This window comes from Pseudorca crassidens, chromosome 4 (assembly GCF_039906515.1).
Source record: "Pseudorca crassidens isolate mPseCra1 chromosome 4, mPseCra1.hap1, whole genome shotgun sequence".
In the NCBI taxonomy this organism is placed as follows: Eukaryota; Metazoa; Chordata; class Mammalia; order Artiodactyla; family Delphinidae; genus Pseudorca; species Pseudorca crassidens.
The window spans coordinates 134,453,624-134,474,561 of record NC_090299.1 but is presented as its reverse complement, the minus strand read 5'-3'; the positions used below and the strand labels follow the sequence as shown (position 1 = coordinate 134,474,561).

Below are 20,938 nucleotides of genomic sequence, written 5' to 3'. Positions count from 1 at the left end.
ATATCCAAATCACTTTGCTGTATACCTGAAACTAACACAGTATTGTAAATCAGTGATACTTCAATAAAAAAAAATACTCCTGAAATGGAGCTCTAGGTAACCTTCTGGTACACTGGAAAAAAATCACACAAGAAGCCTAAGATTTCTCTTAGCGTCCTCTTGTACTTTAATTTTCTTGCTCATTATCGTTATTCTCAGTAGAAAATGGACAGACTGAAAAGACAGAACTCAATCTCAGGTGCTGATTCTTCAAAGCAGCCCTAAGGCACAATGGTTAAGAGCACTTCTCCACTTTGACAAGAGCCCTGCGTTTCCTTTCTTTTCTTTTTTTTTTTTTTGCAGTACGCGGGCCTCTCACTGTTGTGGCCTCTCCCGTTGTGGAGCACAGACTCCGGACGCGCAGGCCCAGCGGCCATGGCTCACGGGCCCAGCCGCTCCGCGGCACGTGGGATCTTCCCAGACTGAGGCACGAACCCGCGTTCCCTGAATCGGCAGGCAGACTCTCAACCACTGCTCCACCAGGGAAGCCCGAGCCCTGCGTTTCTTGTCACTGATCTGGGACCAGCAGTAATACCAGGAGCCCCACGAAGTTACTGGGAGGATTGAATGACAATGTGCACAGAAGGCTTTAGCACAGCACCGACCTAGAGGAAGTGCTCAGGAAACACTGGCTGCACGATTAGCACTCAGACCAAACCTCTGGGCCACCCTCTTCGGTCCCTTGTCGACAAGTAACCTATATTTACAGCGAGAAATGTAGTTCCTGCCTATCTGTCCATGTGGCACGCTGTACCAGAGTACAGTTAAAACAGCTTATAGAACTGCTGTTCTGTTTAAGTTACAGTGTGCATAACAGTACCAATGATTTTAGAAACAAATGAATGCCATGGATTGGTATCTGAATGTTATATTTGATTATTATTCAGCTAGTCTCCCCATGACCCCAAATAACTAATCGTTCACATTGGGCTTGGAAAAAAAAAACTCTGAGGAGGGACTTGATTTTGCACAAATGGTTCCTTCTCTTGTCTCCTGTGCTCTCTTCTTTTTGATGAGAAAAATCATGTTCTTGCCATGAAATCACACGACTCATTTGTTTTAAGGGGCAGCCTAAGTAGCATTTGTTATCCTTAGTTACCACTGCTTTAAAGGGTTGTTGTTCAGCTGCGTGCAGCCTGCAACGATGCTTTGGCCTAATTCACACTGGCCGCGAAAGCCTTGGAGTTAATAACAGTGTCAGTTTCATTTCACATGACACATGTCCTTTGCCATTTCTACCCGCCCTTTAAACAGAAGTTGTAGCTTCAGTACTTGGTACTGGCTGACAAGGAGAGCAAGTCAGTGCCAGAACAATTTTAAAGCCATCTCAGGGATGCAAGAAGGGATATTCAAATCCTGGCAATTTTCCTACAGATTAAATGCACATGATCAGATCCTGCTTATGTTAATGAGCTAGAGAACTAAGTGACAGCAAACTACAGCTGAGCAGAAAAGGTTGCACACAGCTGCCTAACTCCTAGACTCCTAGCCTGTCCTCAGGCTGAGTTAAGGACAGCAACAACATGGAATCTCAGCTGTATCCTTTAAGGCACAGTCGGAGATGCTTGCCTTTTGGAAGAGAGGGTTCGGAGGGCACATGAAAACTACTAAGATATTTGTAGGACTACTATGTGGAAGAGAGACTGACACTGTACACAAGAAAAAAAGGGAGGTAATTAGGGCCAAGGGCTGGATATTACAGGGAAACCCATAAGGGCTCAACAGAAGGAACTTTCTAATCATCAGAGCCCAACAGCTAATTCCATGATATGTATTTGTTTGTCCAGACAGCCGCCTTTGTGGATAATGGTAAGGTTCTCATCAATGGAGGTTTCCAAGAGGTTCAATGCACCGTTGGAAGGGGAAGTAGGATTATTTGGTTTTTTAAAATAATGATTTTGTTGAGATATAATTCATGTCTCATAAAATTCATCCATTTAAAGTGTACAATTCAGTGGTTTTCAGTTGTGCAACCATCACCACTAATTTTGGAAGCTTTCATCAGCCTCAAAAGGAACCTCCACGCTCATTAGCCATCAACTTCTACTCCGCCCACCCCCGCCCCCAGCTCTAGGCAACCACTGATCTGCATTCTGTCTCTGCGGCTATAGTGGACTGTTCATATACATGGAAATCATACACTACAAGCTCTTGTGACTGGCTTCTTTTTTAATATTTATTTATTTATTCTGGCTACACTGGGTCTTCATTGCGAGCACGCGGGATCTTCGTGGCAGCATGTGGGATCTTCGTGGCAGCATGTGGGATCTTTAGTTGCGGCACGTGGGATCTTTAGTTGCGGCATGCGGGATCTTTAGTTGTGGCATGCAGGCTCTTAGCTGTGGCATGCATGCGGGATCTAGTTCCCCCACCAGGGATCGAACCCAGGCCCCCTGCATTGGGAGCGTGGAGTCTTAACCACTGGACCACCAGGGAAGTCCCCATGACTGGCTTCTTGCACTTAGCATGTCTTCAAGTCTCCTCCATGTTGTAGCACGTGTTCAGTATTTCATTCCTCTTGATTGTTAAATGATAGGGACTCTGATTTTACACGTTTTTTTCCCAATACTGAGAGCTCACACCCTAGGGCTTAGGATCTTTGGGTTCTCCTTCCTTGCACATAATAAAAGGATTCCCTAATCTCCACTGTGCAGAGTCATTTCAATTTGTACTATTACTTCAAAGGACACTACCCTTACTTTTCCAGAATGAGACAACTAAAGGACAAAAAAGCCACACTAAAACAGCAACCACTAAGTACAGCATTTCCACAGCATTTCTACTCTTCGAAGCACTTTTCCATTTCTGAGTTTCAAGTTATAACCATGAGGCCCCTGGCCAGAGGACCCTCGAATATTCTGAGGAAGCCACCTTCCTCGAGGCAGGATGACACCTTTGAGGTGCCCTCCTCATTCTCGGGGCCCCAGTCACTGGCCGCTTGGTATCCTACTCACATGTCATAGATGCAGTTCGGAGTGAAGGAGTGATTTGCCTTGTGTCCTAAGGAGGCACAGTACTTGGATACACGGTTGTAGGGCTCAGGCACATCAATGACCGTTTCTTCATCGAGGGAGAGGGTGTTCCCATTAAGAGTCCAGTCCCTGCTATCAACCTGCAGAAAACAAGAAAGCGAACATTAGAAAGGCCCTTCCTCCCAGGAGCTCAAAGGACACCGGAGATATTAACTCATTTATCCTTAAACTTCACGGTTTGAGTGCCATATACATGGAAAGAGCCTAAGGCATCCCTTGCACCTCGATGGTGCAAACCCAGCACACTGATGGTGCAAAAGGCGTATGTGGGCAGCGCCGGGCAGCTCAACTTAGCATTTATTGATTTTCCCCTATCTTATATGAAAAAAAGGATTTAAAGTCCCTTTACAAAGACACAAAAAAGTAACCAGATGTCTACTTTTTCTAACATCTTTATTGGAGTATAATTGCTTTACAATGGTGTGTTAGTTTCTGCTTTATAACAAAGTGAATCAGCTATACACATGCATATATCCCCATATCTCCTCCCTCTTGCATCTCCCTCCCACCCTCCCTATCCCCTCTAGGTGGTCACAAAGCACCGAGCTGATCTCCCTGTGCTATGCGGCTGCTTCCACAAGCTATCTTTTTTACATTTGGTAGTGTATATATGTCCATGCCACTCTCTCACTTCGTCCCAGCTTACCCTTCCCCCTCCCCGTGTCCTCAAGTCCATTCTCTACGTCTGCATCTTTACTCCTGTCCTGCCCCTAGGTTGTTCAGAACTTTTTTTTTTTTTGGATTCCATATGTATGTGTTAGCATATGGTATTTGTTTTTCTCTTTCTGACTTACTTCACTCTGTATGACAGACTCTAGGTCCATCCACCTTACTACAAATAACTCAATTTCGTTTCTTTTCATGGCTGAGTAATATCCCATTGTATATATGTGCCACATCTTCTTTATCCATGCATCTGTCAATGGACACTTAGGTTGCCTCCATGTCCTGGCTATTGTAAATAGAGCTGCAATGAATGTTGTGATACATAACTCTTTTTGAGTTATGGTTTTCTCAGGGTATACAGTGGTATATAGTGGCCCAGTAGTGGGATTGCTGGGTCATACGGTAGTTCTATTTTTAGTTTTTTAAGGAACCTCCATACTATTCTTCACAGTGGCTGTATCAATTTACATTCGCACCAAGAGTACAAGAGCGTTCCCTTTTCTCCACACCCTCTCTAGCATTTACTGTTTGTAGATTTTTTGATGATGGCCATTCTGACCAGTGTGAAGTGATACCTCATTGTACTTTTGGTTTGCATTTCTCTAATGATTAGTGATGTTGCATCCTTTCATATGTTTGTTGGTGATCTGTATATCTTCTTTGGAGAAATGTCTATTTAGGTCTTCTGCCCATTTTTGGATTGGGTTTTTTGTTTTGTTTTTAATAAATTTATTCATTTATTTATTTTTGGCTGTGTTGGGTCTTCGTTGCTGCGCACGGGCTTTCTCTAGTTGCGGCGTGAGTGGGGGCTACTCCTCATTGTGATGGGCGGGCTTTTCATTGCAGTGGCTTCTCTGTTGCAGAGCACGGGCTCTAGGCCCGGAGGCTTCAGTAGCTGTGGCGCATGGGCTTAGTTGCTCTGCGGCATGTGGGACCCTCCCGGACCAGGACTCAAATCCATGTCCCCTGCATTGGCAGGCAGATTCTTAACCACTGTGCCACCAGGTAAGTCCCAGGTTGTTTGTTTTTTTGATATTGAGTTGCATGAGCTGCTTGTAAACTTTGGAGATTAATCCCTTTGTCAGTTGCTTCATTTGCAAATATTTTCTCCCATTCTGAGGGTTGTTTTTTCGTCTTGTTTATGGTTTCCTTTGCTGTGCAAAAGCTTTTAAGTTTCATTAGGTCCCATTTGTTTATTTTTGTTTTTATTTCCATTTCTCTAGGAGGTGGGTCAAAAAGGATCTTGCTGTGATTGATGTCATAAGGTGTTCTGCCTGTTTTCCTCTAAGAGTTTCATAGTGTCGGGCCTTACATTTATCACCAGATGTCTTGAATTAAAAGCAGGTGAGTGTTATGTCAACGAGTCAAAGATGGCGTCTGTGTATGGGCCCCTAGGTTGTTTATTTCTTCACTACTGGCTGAGACCTGTTACCTTAAAAGCCCATCACCACCAACCTTAAATTTTTACATACCCCAATGTTATTTTAAATAGCCCAAACAGAGCAGAGTTTTAGCCATTCAGAGTTTGCTTCATCCACAAAACCTCACCCCACATCTGCTAGGAGCAGATAGATAAACCCAGGACCATAAAGACGCCAGACTGTAGCTGTCCTTTGGAGTCCTTTGGCCCAGAGACCCCTCCCAGGCTACACATCACCTAGACATGTCAACCCCCTCTCCGGTCCTTCTTTTTCCCAGGAGTTCCGTTGCCCTGCTCCCCTCTGGACCTTGGCCCCTGTGCCATAAACCTCTGAACGGCCTCATGCTGGGAGGACACCCCGTCTCATGCAGCCCTGCCCAATCACCATCCCATATCTATAAAGCTTGTTGTGTGCTGCTGCCTCTTGTGGTCTTTTTCTTTAATCAGCCCTCAAATCCCTTGAACCTCTACAGAGAGAAGGATGAAGCCAAAGAAAAATGAAAGTAAGAACATCAAACAGAACCGGAAACCTAAGGAATGCAAAACTGAGCGCCAGAAAAGTCCTACACCTTTGCTGCAGATGGGCAATCGGTGTGACCAGCAGAGTCACGGACAACCAGTGTGCTTTCTCACCCACAGCAGGACGCACTATCCGCTGTGCAAGCAGCAGGCATCCCTTCTCCCAACCAGTCCTGACCAACAGGCCCCAGCATCTGTGCATGCCAGCAAGGACAGCGTTTCAGAACTAACAGGATCACACTTTCATTCAAAAACTGTTGACACTCAGAGGTATACCATCTCTCCTGTCTGTAAGCTACAATTATGCTTTTATTTGTATCTGATATTCATTCAACAGATACTGACTGAGCACCTACCATATGCTAGGCACTGTTCTAGGTGCAGGGGATACAGCAGTGATGAAAGTGAAAAAATCTTCGTGGATCTTAATATTCCAGACCTGTTATGTGATTTGATATATGACACTCAGGACCATCTTCCTTATGTTGCCACTAGTTGTGTATTTTTCTCATCTAAACTTCATGAAGGCAAGGAGGCATCCTCATTCATTTATATAGTGAGTTTCAGCACAGAGCCAGATTCTGCTGTTAGAAACCTTGCTTGAATTCTGCCAGTTACTATATTTGTGACCTTAGGCAAATTGCTTAACCCCTCTTGGCTTCAGTTTCCTTAGATGTAAAACATTTGAATAAATTATGTATCAGTATCCCGCGCCACCGTCCACAGGCTGAATTTCTTGGACTTTCTGGATTGACCATCACAAGGGGACACTGCGAGGCAGATCACAGCTCGGTTTCTGCACTGACATCTTTGTCTGGGCGGCTGCTTTGAATGTACCGTGACTTGATTATTTCTCAGCCTTTTGCTTTTTATCATTCCATAGGAACAAAAGAAAAATGAAGACGTGAAGGTGGGATGTGAGTGACCGGCTTAAGTCCCACCCAACTTCACACAAGTGAGACCAGGATGGACAGAGCCCTAGCTGTGCTCAAAGCATCAAGCTTTCACCCTTAAGCAGACACTTAAGGAAGCTAGTTGTGAAGTAAAGAAACAAAAACAAAAAAACATATATGAAATCTGAGAAGTGTATCAAAGATTGTGTCTTCAAGGCAAGAGGTGATTCAACTCTTCAACTTTTAATTTTTTTTGGAAATAGAACCCTTCCAGGTAAGATGGAGGCTACTGTATGGCTTTTGCACAGACAGAAGTAGGGGCCCTTCCTGTAAAGCACCCCACCCAAGGTCATAAATTAATTATTGACAGAGTCCGGTTGGATCTCAATTTTTCAGATACTGGGTGTAGTCCAATACAAAGCAATTACTGTCTCCCTGATGGTACCAGCCCACTCTCTATAAAATAGCTGTGGAATGTAAAAAAAAGAAAAAAAAAATCATATTAAGGCTCAAAATAAAGAGGAAAATTGGGACATCCCTGGTGGTCCAGTGGTTAAGACTCTGCATTTCCACTGCAGGGGGTGCGGATTCAATCCCTGGTCGGGGAACTAAGATCCCACATGCCGTGCAGTGTGGCCAAATAAATAAATTAAAATATATTAAAAAAAAAAAGATGAATGGACTTGATTTCACAACAATTAAAAAGAAAATAAGAGGAAAATATCTGCTATAGACTGAATGTTGATGTCCCCCCTCCAAGCATATGTTGAAATCTCATCCCCAATGTCAGGGTATCCGGAGGTGGGGTCTTTGGGAGGTGTTTAGGTCACGACAGCAGGCAGAGCCCTCATGAATGGGATTAGTGTCTTATAAAAGAGGCCCCAGAGAGCTCCCTCATCCCTCCTGCCATATGAAGTTACAGCAAAAAGAGGGACATCTATGAACCAGGAAGCAGGCTCTCACCAGACACTGAATCTGTCGGCACCTCGATCTTGGACTTCCCAGCCTCCAGAACTGTGAGAAATCAATTTCTGTTGTTCATAAGCTACATAATCTATGGTGTCTTTGCTAAAGCAGTCTGAGGCTGGCTATAAGACAATATCCAAGCATTTTACAAAAAACCCTAGCTTTTTGCTCCTTTATATTCCTAGTGAATATTAAAGTAAAAGGACTAATGAGAAAATTAATAAGGGTGCTTGAAACAAAACCCTTTAACCAATCATGCTGATTTTCCACTTCTACCCCGCTCACCTCTTGGTGTGTAATTCGGACTCCATTATAAAAAGACATAACAGTATTGGGTCCCACTGCTACCTTTGAAAACAGTCCTTCTCCAGCACTGGAAATGAGAGATTCCGCAACATAAACCCTAAACAGAAAAAAGGGGCAAATAATGATTTTTTTTTAGTTTGATATGTCATCCCTTACCTCAACCACCAAAATAGTCTTATAGCTACGGGATACAAAATGTCAGTTCATAATAATCCAATGAGGAAGTAAGAAACAGTGAAACCACATATTTTGGCATTAGAAACTGGAGAACTGTTACTTATTTCTCTCACTGCTCTCTAATAAAGGGATTATTAGTATATATTCACAAGGTAACTCAGTGCTTGATAGAAGGTTTTTAAAAATTTGTCTGTTTTAATTAATGACAATTTCCACTGTCTTCCTAGACAAGGCAAACATTTCCCAAAGCTAATTAAAGCTATACCTAAGTTTCTCAGTGCCAAATAGGAGGGAAAGACTGTTTTAATGGGGCCCCAAGATGAATCTTTTACATAATAAAATATATCCAATAAGCACTTCCCAACAAAGGAGTTTATAGCAGATCAGCTCAAGGACCGAATCTGGCTGTGTCCATTTTTGTAAATGAAGTTTTATTGGGACACAGCCACACCTATCTGTTCAATATTATCTATGACTGCTTTAGCATTACAAAGGTAGACTTAAGTAGTTGCAGTAGAGACGCACAAAGCCTAAAATACTGACCACATGGCCCTTTATAGGACAAGTTTGCCCACCACTGGTTTATAAGAAAACAGCACTCATGATTACGGAACTGGATTTAGTAAGTAAGTACATGCCCTGTCCACAGGATTTCAGTTCTTCTGGCCCCTGTGATGTAATGACTCTGGTGGAACTGGTCATCTGGGATTTTTGTTATGTAGATCTCCTGCTTATTTGATGGGCTGGAAGGCTGAATTATTGCTTTTACCTCTTGACTCTCTCCCTGGGACAGAATTATACGTCCTGCTGCTTGGCCGCATGACTGCCCTTCAGCTTGGGCTGAGGATACATCCCTGCCTGACTGACTTTGGTCTTGGCCATATGATCTGCTTTGCAACTAGGCAGAAGTGACTGCAAAGCTAGGTCTCGGATATTAAGAAGCATGGCAAGTTTCTGCCAGCTTCCTTGAGTTTCCATTCATCTCCACAAGAAGAAGATGCCCCGGGGGGCTGTTGCTCCCTTAGCCTGAGTCTTGGAATGAAGGCATGTGAGACAGACTGGAACCCAACTTGAAACCTGGAGTGTAGCCTAGTCCAGCTGAGCCGAGTTGAGCCCAGTCAAAAGTGGCTGAATGTCAGCCAATCTACAGAAGCATGAGCGTAAAAGAAAATGTTTGCTTTCATAAATCACCGAGAGTCTGAGGGTATTGTTATGTGGCATCATCACAATGACAGTAACAAAAAATGACTGATGCATACGGTTATGGTACTGTTGTGTTTTGGGGGCTAACAAGAGACCAAACCTTTCTCCCTGCAAACAGGCCAGAGCCTCGTGTCAAGAAAGAGGCCATTCATTCATTGTGACATTGTGGTGTCAGCCATGTCAGTTAAACCAGGGAAGAGGCCTTTTCTCCGATGGGGACGGGACAGAAACTGAATAGAAGCCACGCTTACAGAGTGAGGCCAAGAGAAAGCCAACTGCAGATGGCACTCTTACCCACAAACAGGCCAGTCGCTGGGGAATAAGAACCCCAGGCAGGGGACCAGAGAAAACCATACCAGGAGCTTAGAGTTTAGCTAGGGTATGAAATGGAACAGGGCTTGACACTCTGGGAGGGATCTTAGAGAATCAGAAACTTGTAATTTATAAGCTGGAATGTTTTTATGCTTCTTGCATTTTCTTTGTTTCACTCCTGTCTTCCCTTAGTGAATAAAGAAATTATCTCACATTCCAGACCCCCTCAGCTGGGCTAAGTAGAAAAGGAGGCATTTGGTCCCTGCCTCAGCTAGAGCTTTCAAGAGTGTGAAATGCTCCCTAGGGGCCAGCAGGGGCTAAGGCACAAACTGTGGCACCAGAGCCCCAAGAAAGGGGACACTTGAGCAGGGCATAGCTGGCTGCCTGGCCCAACTGCTGTCTTTGTAGAAGCTTCATTCTGGGACTGACACACAAGCTGTTCTGTGCTTTATGGGTGGAAAAACTTCCTTACAGGGACAGATTCTATATGACAATAAAAACACTCTTCCTCGGAATATATGACTATTTTTTTCTGCTCAAGAACTCGGCCTTAGCAGAGGGCCAATAATTCCTACCACAAGGGTTATTTAATCTCACATAAATGGTGCTGTTTAAACCACATGGAAAAAATTACCTCTCTGATTCATACGGATCTGGAAGAAGGGCATTGGTAGAAATGCAAGATGAAGTTGACTTATCAAAGTGGTACACCGAACCTAAAAAGCAAACAAAAATCTCAGTACAAGGCCCAGAGTTAGGGAAGAGCGTTCTCTCTATCCACAGGACCAGAAAGAGTTAAATAATGAAAAGTGTTATTCAAGTCAGGCCAACTAGAATGAAATTCTTCAATATAAATGGATAGTTTTCTAAAATGATAATAGGTTTTTATGATAAGAAAGTTTACTGGCACGGGTTAGGGGAAAAGAAAAGTTTACTTATGCTGAGTGTGCAAACATAATAAATTTCTTAGCTTCATTCTCCATCATATTCACATGAATCTCTTGGTGATTAAAATAACATCCATTATATTTAAGAGAATTTACGATTGTGAATAGATAAACCCCAACTCCTCATTTTGTTACGTAGTAAAAGGTACACATATGGGTTTTATTTCTTTTCCTGAATATCCAAGTGGAAAAAATACATACAGATAATCAGGAAAAAGTTAATCTAAAGAAATACTTTTTTTATATTACTCCTGAAATGCTTTCACTTTATTCAAGAATATAATAATGAAGATGGATATCATGTTATACAGCATAATTTACTTTCTGTCTTTCATTCTACAAATATCTGGAATTACCTGGGTGCTCTACATGTAAGCATCACCCACACCATTTGGTACAACTGATGTTACACCTCTAAGATCACTTATGATTGGAGAATCATAAGTATAACAAATATTGCCATAACGTCAAATATTTTCATACGAGGGGATTAAAATCTGCTGTTTTGTTTGTTGAACTTTGTGATGTCGAATTGAGTCGCTAAAAGATATTTTTAGGTTATTACTGAATACAGCGATTGGATGCTTAGTAGATGGGAACGGTAACATGTGGTAATATTAGTTCTAATTAAAATATGTGATAGAGGGACTTCCTTGGTGGCGCAGTGGTTAAGAACCCGCCTGCCAATGCAGGGGACATGGGTTCGATCCCTGGTCCGGGAAGATTCCACATGGCATGAAGCAACGAAGCCCATGCACCACAACTGCTGAGACTGCGTGCTGCAACTAGTGAAGCCCGTGTGCCTAGAGCCCGTGCTCTGCAACGAGAAGCCACTGCAATGAGAAGCCTGAGCACTGCAACGAAGAGTAGCCCCCGCTCGCCGTAACTAGAGAAAGCTCACGCACAGCAACGAAGACCCAAAGCAGACAAAAATTAAAAAATAAAATTAAATTAAATTAAAAAAAGTTCAATGCCAAGGGAATATTGTGTAAAAAAAAATATGTGATAGAATGAGATAGTAGCTGACTGGCTAGGTAACATGCTTCCTATAGGCAGGTTTACACCAGTCATTACAGATTGCTGTGCAAGACATAAATGGATAGTTTTTAGGTTTGTTCTGGAGTTTCGTTCTCAGGTCTTAATAAACAGCCATCAGAAGTATCTTTTAAAATCCCATTTTTGCTTTTGAATTTTCTTTATTCATATGGTTTAAAAGCTGCTTGTTTAATTACAATTTTTAATCAAGAAAAAGCTTTGTCATGAAAATTGGAGATCTCTCTGGTCAGATCAGATTGGATAATAGTTTTAAATTTTTCTTGTGGTTTTCTTGATACTAGACACAGTCTATAGACTCCAACCACCCACCCTTGGCAATTGTCTCCTTCACTAAAAATAAATTCAGCCTCAGCAGAATTAAGGAGAACAGACTGCTTTTGATAAAGCATTAACAAAGTCATCTTATTTCTATTAAAGTGGTTCAGAAGCCAATTAGTAATTTATTCCAGAAACGAAGGTACACAACCGTCCTAGAATTAATGTTCGTTCTCTGCAAAGAATTAGCTTCAGAGCATCCTCCCAGAGCACAAGGAAGATATACGGTGTTCCAAAGGCTAATAAGTAAAGAAACAAGTTTTGGAACTGGAGGGCTTACTCCAGCAAAGTCAATTATTTTAGGTACTAAGGCATCACAAATTATTCCACTAAGCAATTCCTAAGTGGTCACCAATGGCTACCAGGTCCTCTTTCTGTTTCCTTTTTTTATACAATCAAAACCCAAATTAATGGGCTTCCCTGGTGGCACAGTGGTTAAGAATCCGCCTGCCAATGCAGGGGACAGGGGTTCGAGCCCTGGTCCGGGAAGATCCCACATGATGCGGAGCAACTAAGTCCGTGCGCCACAACTACTGAGCCTGCGCTCTAGGGCCCACGAGCCACAACTACTGAGCCTGCATGCAACAACTACTGAAGTCCACGCTCCTGGAGCCCGTTCTCCGCAACAGAGAAGCCACTGCAATGAGAAGCCCGCGCAGCGCAACAAAGAGTGGCCCCCGCTCACTGCAACTAGAGAAAGCCCATGCACAGCAACGAAGACCCAACGCAGCCAAAACTACAATAAATAAATAAATAAAACCCAAATTAATGTCTCAAAGTAAAAGTCAGAAAACAATCCAGATCACTCGGTGTCTAACCAGGAAACAGACCATTTGAGTATTTCAGAGAGAGAGAATTTAATACAGGGAATTGGTTACACAGAGGCTGGAAGAGCTGGGAAGCCAAACAGGGCAGTGAAGAGCCCAGAAACTGGCAAGAGCAGGAGGCCAAAACCCTGAGCCACAGGGACAGAGGCAGAGGCATTCCTGGAGCTCTAGAGCTGGGGGAGTCCAGGGAAGCTGGACCCGTGGGGGACCGTCCTGCTGGGAGATGGAATCAGGAGACAGGCCACTGCTGGGGACTCTGCTGGACACAGAGAGGGCTTCTCCCTGCTCCTGTCCGTCTCCGTGTTCCCAGCCTGTGGCCAAAGCCAGACAGAAGCCCCAGGCACAAGAGCCTGGGGAATGCAGCCTGCAAGGGGCAGAAGCCCCATGCAGTAAAGCAGGGCAGGGAAAGGCTGAGGAATGCATCCGGACCAGCACACAGCCCATTAAAGGAAGTTAGTTCAAAAAAGAAGAAAAAAACACTTTCAAACCAAACATTTCTGTGGAATACACATTCTATTGTGCAGAAATTCTCCTGTGAATTCCCATCTCCCTTCCTTAGACTAATACTTTCCTCACGAATGTACTAAGTGCCAACCACACGTAAAGCACTGTGTTAGGGGCTGTGCAGATACCAGTGGGAGTCGCATCTCTTCCTGCCCTCAAGGATGCATCTTCTTCAACGCATACCGTCCCTCCCTCTACTCCCTTAGACAGGCCTGTGCTCCAGGAAAACAGAAGGCACCCTTTCCTTTTCCTCCTTTCCCCTATCGTTGGTACTATGACCTGTGACTAGAATTCATCCATTCACTTGACAAATGTTACTTCTAAGAGGTGAGCCAAGCTGTAAAGATAGAATAGGCAGGGACTTCCCTGGCGGTCCAGTGGTTGGGACTCCTCACTTTCACTGCTAGGGCCCAGGTTCAATCCCTGGTCGGGGAACTAAGATCCCACAAGTTACGCAGCCAAAAAAATAAAAACTAATAAGGGCCTACTGTATAGCACAGGGAACTCTACTCAGTCCTCTGTAATGGCCTATATGGGAAAAGAATCTAAAAAAGAGTAGATATATGTATATGTATAACTGATACACTTTGCTGTACACCTGAAACTAACACAACGTTGTAAATCAACTATCCTCCAATAAAAAAATTTTTTTAAATCAAATTTAAAAACATGGGAATTCTGATTTAATAGTCCCAAAGTGGGCCTGACAGCCTGCATTTCTAAGAAACATCCAGGTGATGCTGATAACTGTGTTTAAGAAGAAAAAAAAAAAAAAAGATGGAAAAGACATTGGCCAGGGAATGGAATTCCTATGGAAAGAAGCAAAGAGATGAGGAGAAAAGAAATTCCAGGCAGAGGCACAAGGAGAAACTCAACAAGAAGTAAGTGGAGACGGAGAAGCAGTTTGTGGATCCAAAAGCACAGAGAAAAAGGAGAAGGAGGTTGTAGGAGGATTTTAGGTGAGATACTCGATTTCTGTTTTCCTCTTCCCCTCCCTCAACCACTGGACCAGAGGCCACATGACCCGAAAGCCCTCATCTGTCAGCCAGTCAGTGGTTCAATCACTGTAACTGGAAGAGGAAGGAGAGAGAAACAAAAGGAGCAGAACACAGAGTAAAGAATGCGCCCGGTGCCTCCCAGTCACCCAGAGCAGCTATGGTTCCTGACCCTTTTGAGACCCAAATTGTTCAACCTATCCTTAAAAGAACTGGGACCTGCTAGAATCTTGCCAATAAATCCACCCCCCTCCTTTTTTTGGCCTTAAGTTAGTTTGAAGAGGGTGTTTGTTATTTGCAACCAGGAGTTCTAAGAAAAATCATCATTCCCCTCTCACTTCCCAAAATGTGTTTCGTACTTATACTAAGAAGAATGTAATAACCACAGTAACTTTCCTGATGGGGGCTTTATGGTAGGTGCCACTATCTGTATTTTATAATGAAAAAACGGGTTCTGAAAGGATAACTAACCTGCCCCAAACCATAATACAGTAAATGTTGGCACTGAGACTCAAACGAGGTGACTCTTAAGCCCAAGACTCTTGCCACTAAAAATGCTGCCACTTCCAAATGCTGCCACTTTTAAAATCTGCATCACCAAGTGGGATCCTCCTCTAGCTGGAGTCTCTTCATTTCTAAACCTTATAACACTGTCTCCTTTTGGAATGGATGTGAAGAGTGCAGATATTAGAGTTTGAAGTTCAAAGATTACTGTTACAACTTAAAAAACCCTTCATTTTGGAATGATTTTAAATTTACAGAAAAGTTGCAAACATAGTAGAGTTCCCAATGCCCCTCACTGCTTCTCCTAATGTTAATTTCTTGTGTTACATGGTACACTTGTCCAAATTAAGAAACCAACATAGCTGCGTTAGTATTGACTGAACTCCAGACTTTATTCAGATTTCACCAGTTTTTCCACGAATGTCCTTTTTCTGTTCCAGGATCCAATCCAGAATCCCATATTGCATTTAAAATGCCTCAATTTTTAACTTAAAAAAACAAAACCAGAGACATTTATAACAACCCAAGTTGGACCTAAATGTAAAGTGCTAGGCTTCCTATTTTTGGACTACCACCCTTTGGAGAATCTCCTTCCAATCCAAACAGCTAAATATTATTTAGGCCTATCAATGCCTATATATATTATCTTTTCTTTTTTTAAAAAAATATTTATTTATTTATTTGGCTGCACCAGGTCTTAGTTGCGGCATGCAGGATCTTTAGTTGAGGCACTCAGGATCTTTAGTTGCGGCGCTCGGGATCTCTAGTGGCGGCATGTGGGATCTAGTTCCCGGACCAGGGATTGACCAGGCCCCCTGCATTGACAGTGTGGAGTCTTAACCACTAGACCACCAGGGAAGTCCCTGTATTATCTTTTCTACTTTATTCTCCTTATACCTTAACTTGGATTGGAAATACATATATGCATATTTCAAGGAATCAGACCGATTTAGCTTTCTTAATATTGTGCCACTGCAAATACAAAATCTTGATGTTTTTCTTTGTATATCTTCCAGATTTTCTACAAGAAATAATTTTATACTCAGAAAAAAAGTTTGGTGTGCCATCCTGTACTTCTAAAAAGAAATAGGATTTTTTCTAACATTGATTCCAATAGGATCATTCATGTATGGAATATGTCCTCCAAGAAGATGCTAGACTTTGAAGAGGGCCCAGGTGCCAATGTACATTTATCCTTCCCAGTCAAAGCTCAGGCTGAATCAGCATTATAATCTGTCCCAACTTGGAGATCTACCTAATTTGATTCTTTATCAGTTAAATCATTAAACAGTTTTTTTCCCTGAGATATAATATTTAAAACTGATTAAATTACTTCTGTCATTTCTTCACTCCTTCTGTGCGTTAGAATTATACAGCTATGCCCTCGTCAGATGACTTTTTTAGCATGTGCCACTAAAGTGCACGGTGTATATTACCCTGTCTCACTGATGTCCGCCTTGGCCATGTGACTTGCTTTGACCAATGAGAAGTGGGTGAAAGGGACTTTGTGTCAGTTCCAAGCTGAGGCTTTAAGAGGCATCATAGGTGTCTGCTCATGCTCTGGCTTCCTGTGACCACCTGAGAAAACTGACCCAGGCCACCACTGTCCCTTTAGATTGGGCCCAAAATTAAGACATAGAACAGACTCAGAGCTGACTAGAAGCCTCAGGTCCAGCCTGGCCTGGCCACGCCCCACCTGGACCAGTCGAGTACAGTTGCTTAGCAGACCTGTGTTTGCTGTTGTAAACCACTGAGATGCTGAGGTATCTGTTATGCAGCCAAGCTAATACACCAGACTAGACAAAGAAATTAACTTCTCTTAAGCCTCAACAACCCATTTTTGGAATTAGAGCAACCCGTCTGAAGCAGATTCAACTTACTTCCAGGCATCAGTTCAAAGTGAGGCCTTCCTTCTTCAGTGGACAGAAGAGTAGCCAGTTTCCCTTCTATCATCTCTCCATCAATGAATTTTCCATACAGGGCAGTCCTCTCATCAGGGTACACATATGCTATCTTTTCTCCAGTCATCTCTCCATCTTCATTTACTTCTCCTACAAGGCTGCCTCCATCCTGATGGGAGAAACCCAAAACCAGAAAATATTATATATAGTATTTATCTATATGACATGAGTTCAAGACATTTCCCTTGTGCACTGCCATTGTTAACAGCACTAACATGGATCATAACAGTCTCAGAACGCAGAGCTTTTCACATGAGCGTGAAAAGCATGAGGCAGCTCTCTCCTCCCCATCCAGTCCCCTATAAGTTATATGCACAGGGGGCATATAGCCTGATTTAGAGAGTCAAAGACGGAGCTGTGCTTTATGATCCTTGGACAAGCTACTGATACTCTAACTTGGTTTGTTATCTAAGAAACAAACATGTTGTATTTGTGATGTAAGTTACAATCATCGAAAGGAAATGTAACTAAGGGTTACTCTGGGGCAATATCAAATGTGATGAGGTAGCAGGACAGTCTTACTATTCCTATGATTTCACTTCTCAAATATTGAATTCTGGATTTCTGGTCTAGTAAGAAAATCTTTAGTTCAAAGGTACTTAAGAATTAGTTCAGTATACATGAGTAATGAGAGGCATCCGCACTTTCTAAGGGATAAACAAAAGGACTTGTGGACACTGCCTTTCTGAGAATTCTATTCCATCACTTTTTTTGGAGTTAGAAGGAAAAGTGATAAACGATCAACTAAATTCTACGCCCTTCCCCATCACTTCTTTCTTCCCACTCGTCTTTATTTACTTCTCCCTTCTCCCTCCTTCCAGGAGAGAAGTCAGCTGTGCTTCCTCTTTAACTGTCATTTGCTTCATTCCAAAGGGTCATTAAATGCTTTAGGGCAGAGGCTATCAGAGAATTCTGCATCCTGGTACCAGTGCTAGGGATACAGTAGATGATATAAATATTTTTAAAACTGAATTGGGATATTAAACCAATAAATAATTTTAAAAAAATCTAATCTAGGGTGCAAGAGATGTTTCCCTTTTTTTTTTTTTTTCCCCATCCAGAAGGTCCTTATGGTATAGCTGAAAATCTAAGGCCTTCGTGGGTCTGACACAAGACTAGTAAGCCCATGACATCTTCTAAAAGCTTCGATATTCCCCCAACTGAAAAGTTCTAGAAGCAGCTACTCAAAGTCAGTGACGTGGGACGACTTTCAAGTGATTCCAAATGCTGTTTACAGAGAGACAGCAGGAAGAAATACCACCAGGTACAGGATTTCTACAGTTCATCATAGTCCAATTGCTCTTTGGAGAAAAAAGGTTATCAATTAAAAAATGAATCACAGCACTTCCATAGAAACAAAAATACTTGGAAGCATTTTTCATGGATAGAAAGTGCATTAGCGACGTATTATTGCTCTTTCTCCTTCCCGAGTTAATTCTTAATAACCCAGCCCGTACGGGGATGATACTTTTTGCAAGATCTGCCTTCAGGCTTTCAGTGACTGAGCTGAATGGTGTATTTATGCTTCTTATATGCCGTAACTAATATAAGCCATCAACATGATTATTTCTTCAGAACAGGATTCTGTCTTTCTAGGGTCTCACGTTTTTCTTCCCCCTTATGTGCTTTAAACTTCCAGTTTGGGGGGCAAATGATTTTATTTGTCTAGAATGATAAAGCAGAGATTCTTCTTTTTTTTCCAAAAGGAGTTAGGAGTTGTTTTTCTTTTTTTGCAGTACGCGGGCCTCTCACTGTTGTGGCCTCTCCCGTTGCGGAGCACAGGCTCCGGACGCGCAGGCTCAGCGGCCATGGCTCACGGGCCCAGCCGCTCCACGGCATGTGGGATCTTCCCAGACCGGGGCACGAACCCGCATCCCCTGCGTCAGCAGGCGGACTCCCAACCACTGCGCCACCAGGGAAGCCTGGAGTTATGAGTTTTTAATTAAAAACTTTCATCACTGTTTTAAGGTCAAATTTTGAAAGAAATAAACTGTCCTTAGAGTGAGCTTACAAATCCTGTAGGGAGGATCATTATTTTTGCCTCCCCTTGTTCCTGCTTTGACTTCATGTCACAAACACTTCTTTGTTGGCTGTGTCAGGGGTGCTGGGGAAGAAACTGCTCCTTTTTCTCCTCTGCTCAGTGGCTCCCCCTCATGGGAGGAGAAATCGTTCACTTGGTTAGTGAGAAGGCAGGATCTGACACCCACTGACACCCAATTCTACTGGGTAGGGGTTAACGGCATAAGGCTGCTGCTCTCATGTGTTCTGCACTTTCGCTCACCTGTCCTGGGAACTGACAGTGCCCACAGGCTGCACCTGCTCCCCTCTCGGTCCTCTCCTCTCCCTGGGGAAGCTCCCCCAAGCAGCCCTACTCCTCAAGGGAAACCTGCAGCTTTCTAGCTGCTCTGTGGGCAGCTGGCCCATCCGTTTAGTTCAGAGGGGCAGGAGTAGAAGCCCAGGCCACATCTCCAGTCCAACTCCACCATAATGAAACCAACATCCTGATCCCTGACACCTACGTCTATTTCTTAATTGATTCCCAGTCCAGAGAGCAGAGCAGTGGGGTGTGATTACCAGCCTCCCCCAGCCCCGACCCCAAATGCCAACAGATACTATATACAAAGTGTTATCAACCAAGTTGATTTTTAAAGCTTGTGACTCCCTAGTGCTTCTTCCTTCCTAAGGCAGAGTCTTCTCTCGGTGCTTTAAAAGACAGTGATTAAGGCTGAAGGCTAAAATGCAGCTGCACATTCTAGGTTTCAAAATGCAACTACATTGAGCCAATCGGATCCATTCACCTCAGTTCATCGTTGATCTCCTCTAGGGACTTAAACTGATCATAGTCACAAGTAAAATGACAGGTAGTGGGAGAATCTGGTAATCCGTGACCTCTTTCCTAGACCCACCCTCATGAGGAATTCCACGTTCCCAGGCTTCAAGATTCACTGTCATATCGGCAGCTCCCCAGCACTGGGCAGCAGGAAGCTTATCCTGCCTACTGATGAAGCAACGAAAGTTTCAGGCTTCCTAACTTGTAAGTACCTCCATCTCTTCTCCCTCTGTAACTGAAAGGACTTGTGAGCTATTGCAGATCCTACCAAGAGAATGTGTAAATGCTTTCGTAATTATTTTAAAGAATGTTTTACAATATTTTTTCTTATGCCTAGAGTATAACTTACTTTTTAGGAACAATAACGTGTAAATAGATTTAGCTGGGACTACTCTTCTTGTTATACATGTTTTTATTAATACTTTTAAATCAAAAGAGGATATGGTTAAGACTAAGAAAAAAACGTATTTTGACTTAAGCTCTGGACAAAATAAAATATTTCCTCAGGTTTATTTTCTGAAACATTTTCTGGAAATTCACTACAAACAGATGATGTATTTGAAATGCAAACAAAAATTACAGCATTAATTCCCAGCCATGGGTTTTGCCACATTTTTTTGCTCTAGTCAGCTCCAGAAAGATCATAAAATGTTATCGAATACTCAGAGGCAAGTTAATTTTAATCACCTTGATTTAAGCAAGATAAACCAGAAAGCAGGGAGTAGGATTGTAAAATCAAGTAACAATAGTGTAGTAAGTCCAAAAAGATGGGAAATTGCTGGATTAGTTCTTACATATGAGAAAGAATAACATTAATTGCAACAACGAGACATTCCACCATCTCTTTCTATATCCCAAAGGAATATTTTTAAAAAGCAATATATTTTTGTCTTTATTAGTGGTACAATCAAACCAGTTTGTCCCAGTTTGTTTTCATCATGACTAATCATTCCTTTCCAAAGCCACCCTGAGGAGAAATTCATAGTAGATCGGAGCACAACAATCGAAGTCAATAGTGAAACTGTGAGAGGATATCCCCCTAAGCTGTTGGCTTCAGCTACCGACTCTCAAGTTTCACAGCCTCACATTTCCTAAGATAGAGAATACATTTTGTTATTCATTGGGAAGACTCGAAGCATTGTCTTAAAACTCGTTACTTTCCAGCAAAATGAACAGTCGTGAGGCTTACTGGGTAATATATCCAGCACACTCCATGCCGAATGTTATCTTTATATTGTCCCTTGAAGATCAGTCGTCCATCTGTGTCGTACTCCTGGGCAGGTCCATTCAGCTCTCCGTCTACATATGTGCCCTGGAGAACTCCTCCATCCTCATAAGTGTAAACTCCCTGGCCCTGCAGGGCATCATCCACATAATATCCCTCCAGGGTGCTGTGAGAGAAGGGAGGACAAAAGAGAACAGTCAGACAGTGACTCAACTCTCTTAAAAGAAAGGATCACACCACG

General features: G+C 42.8%; 1 protein-coding gene across 3 annotated transcripts in view; it reads right to left on the bottom strand.

Annotated features, from left to right (window-relative positions):
• The window catches only part of SETD7 (SET domain containing 7, histone lysine methyltransferase), a 49,483-nt gene that overhangs the window by 7,786 nt on the left and 20,759 nt on the right, over positions 1–20,938 (bottom strand). For all 3 annotated transcript variants that reach the window (XM_067736828.1, XM_067736830.1, XM_067736829.1), the window contains exons 4-8: positions 20,662–20,863; positions 16,562–16,751; positions 10,168–10,249; positions 7,821–7,938; positions 2,994–3,151 (exon numbers count right to left, since the gene is read on the bottom strand). In XM_067736828.1, the coding sequence (XP_067592929.1) occupies positions 2,994–3,151; positions 7,821–7,938; positions 10,168–10,249; positions 16,562–16,751; positions 20,662–20,863 (750 nt within the window). The remainder of the gene's footprint in view (positions 1–2,993; positions 3,152–7,820; positions 7,939–10,167; positions 10,250–16,561; positions 16,752–20,661; positions 20,864–20,938) is intronic.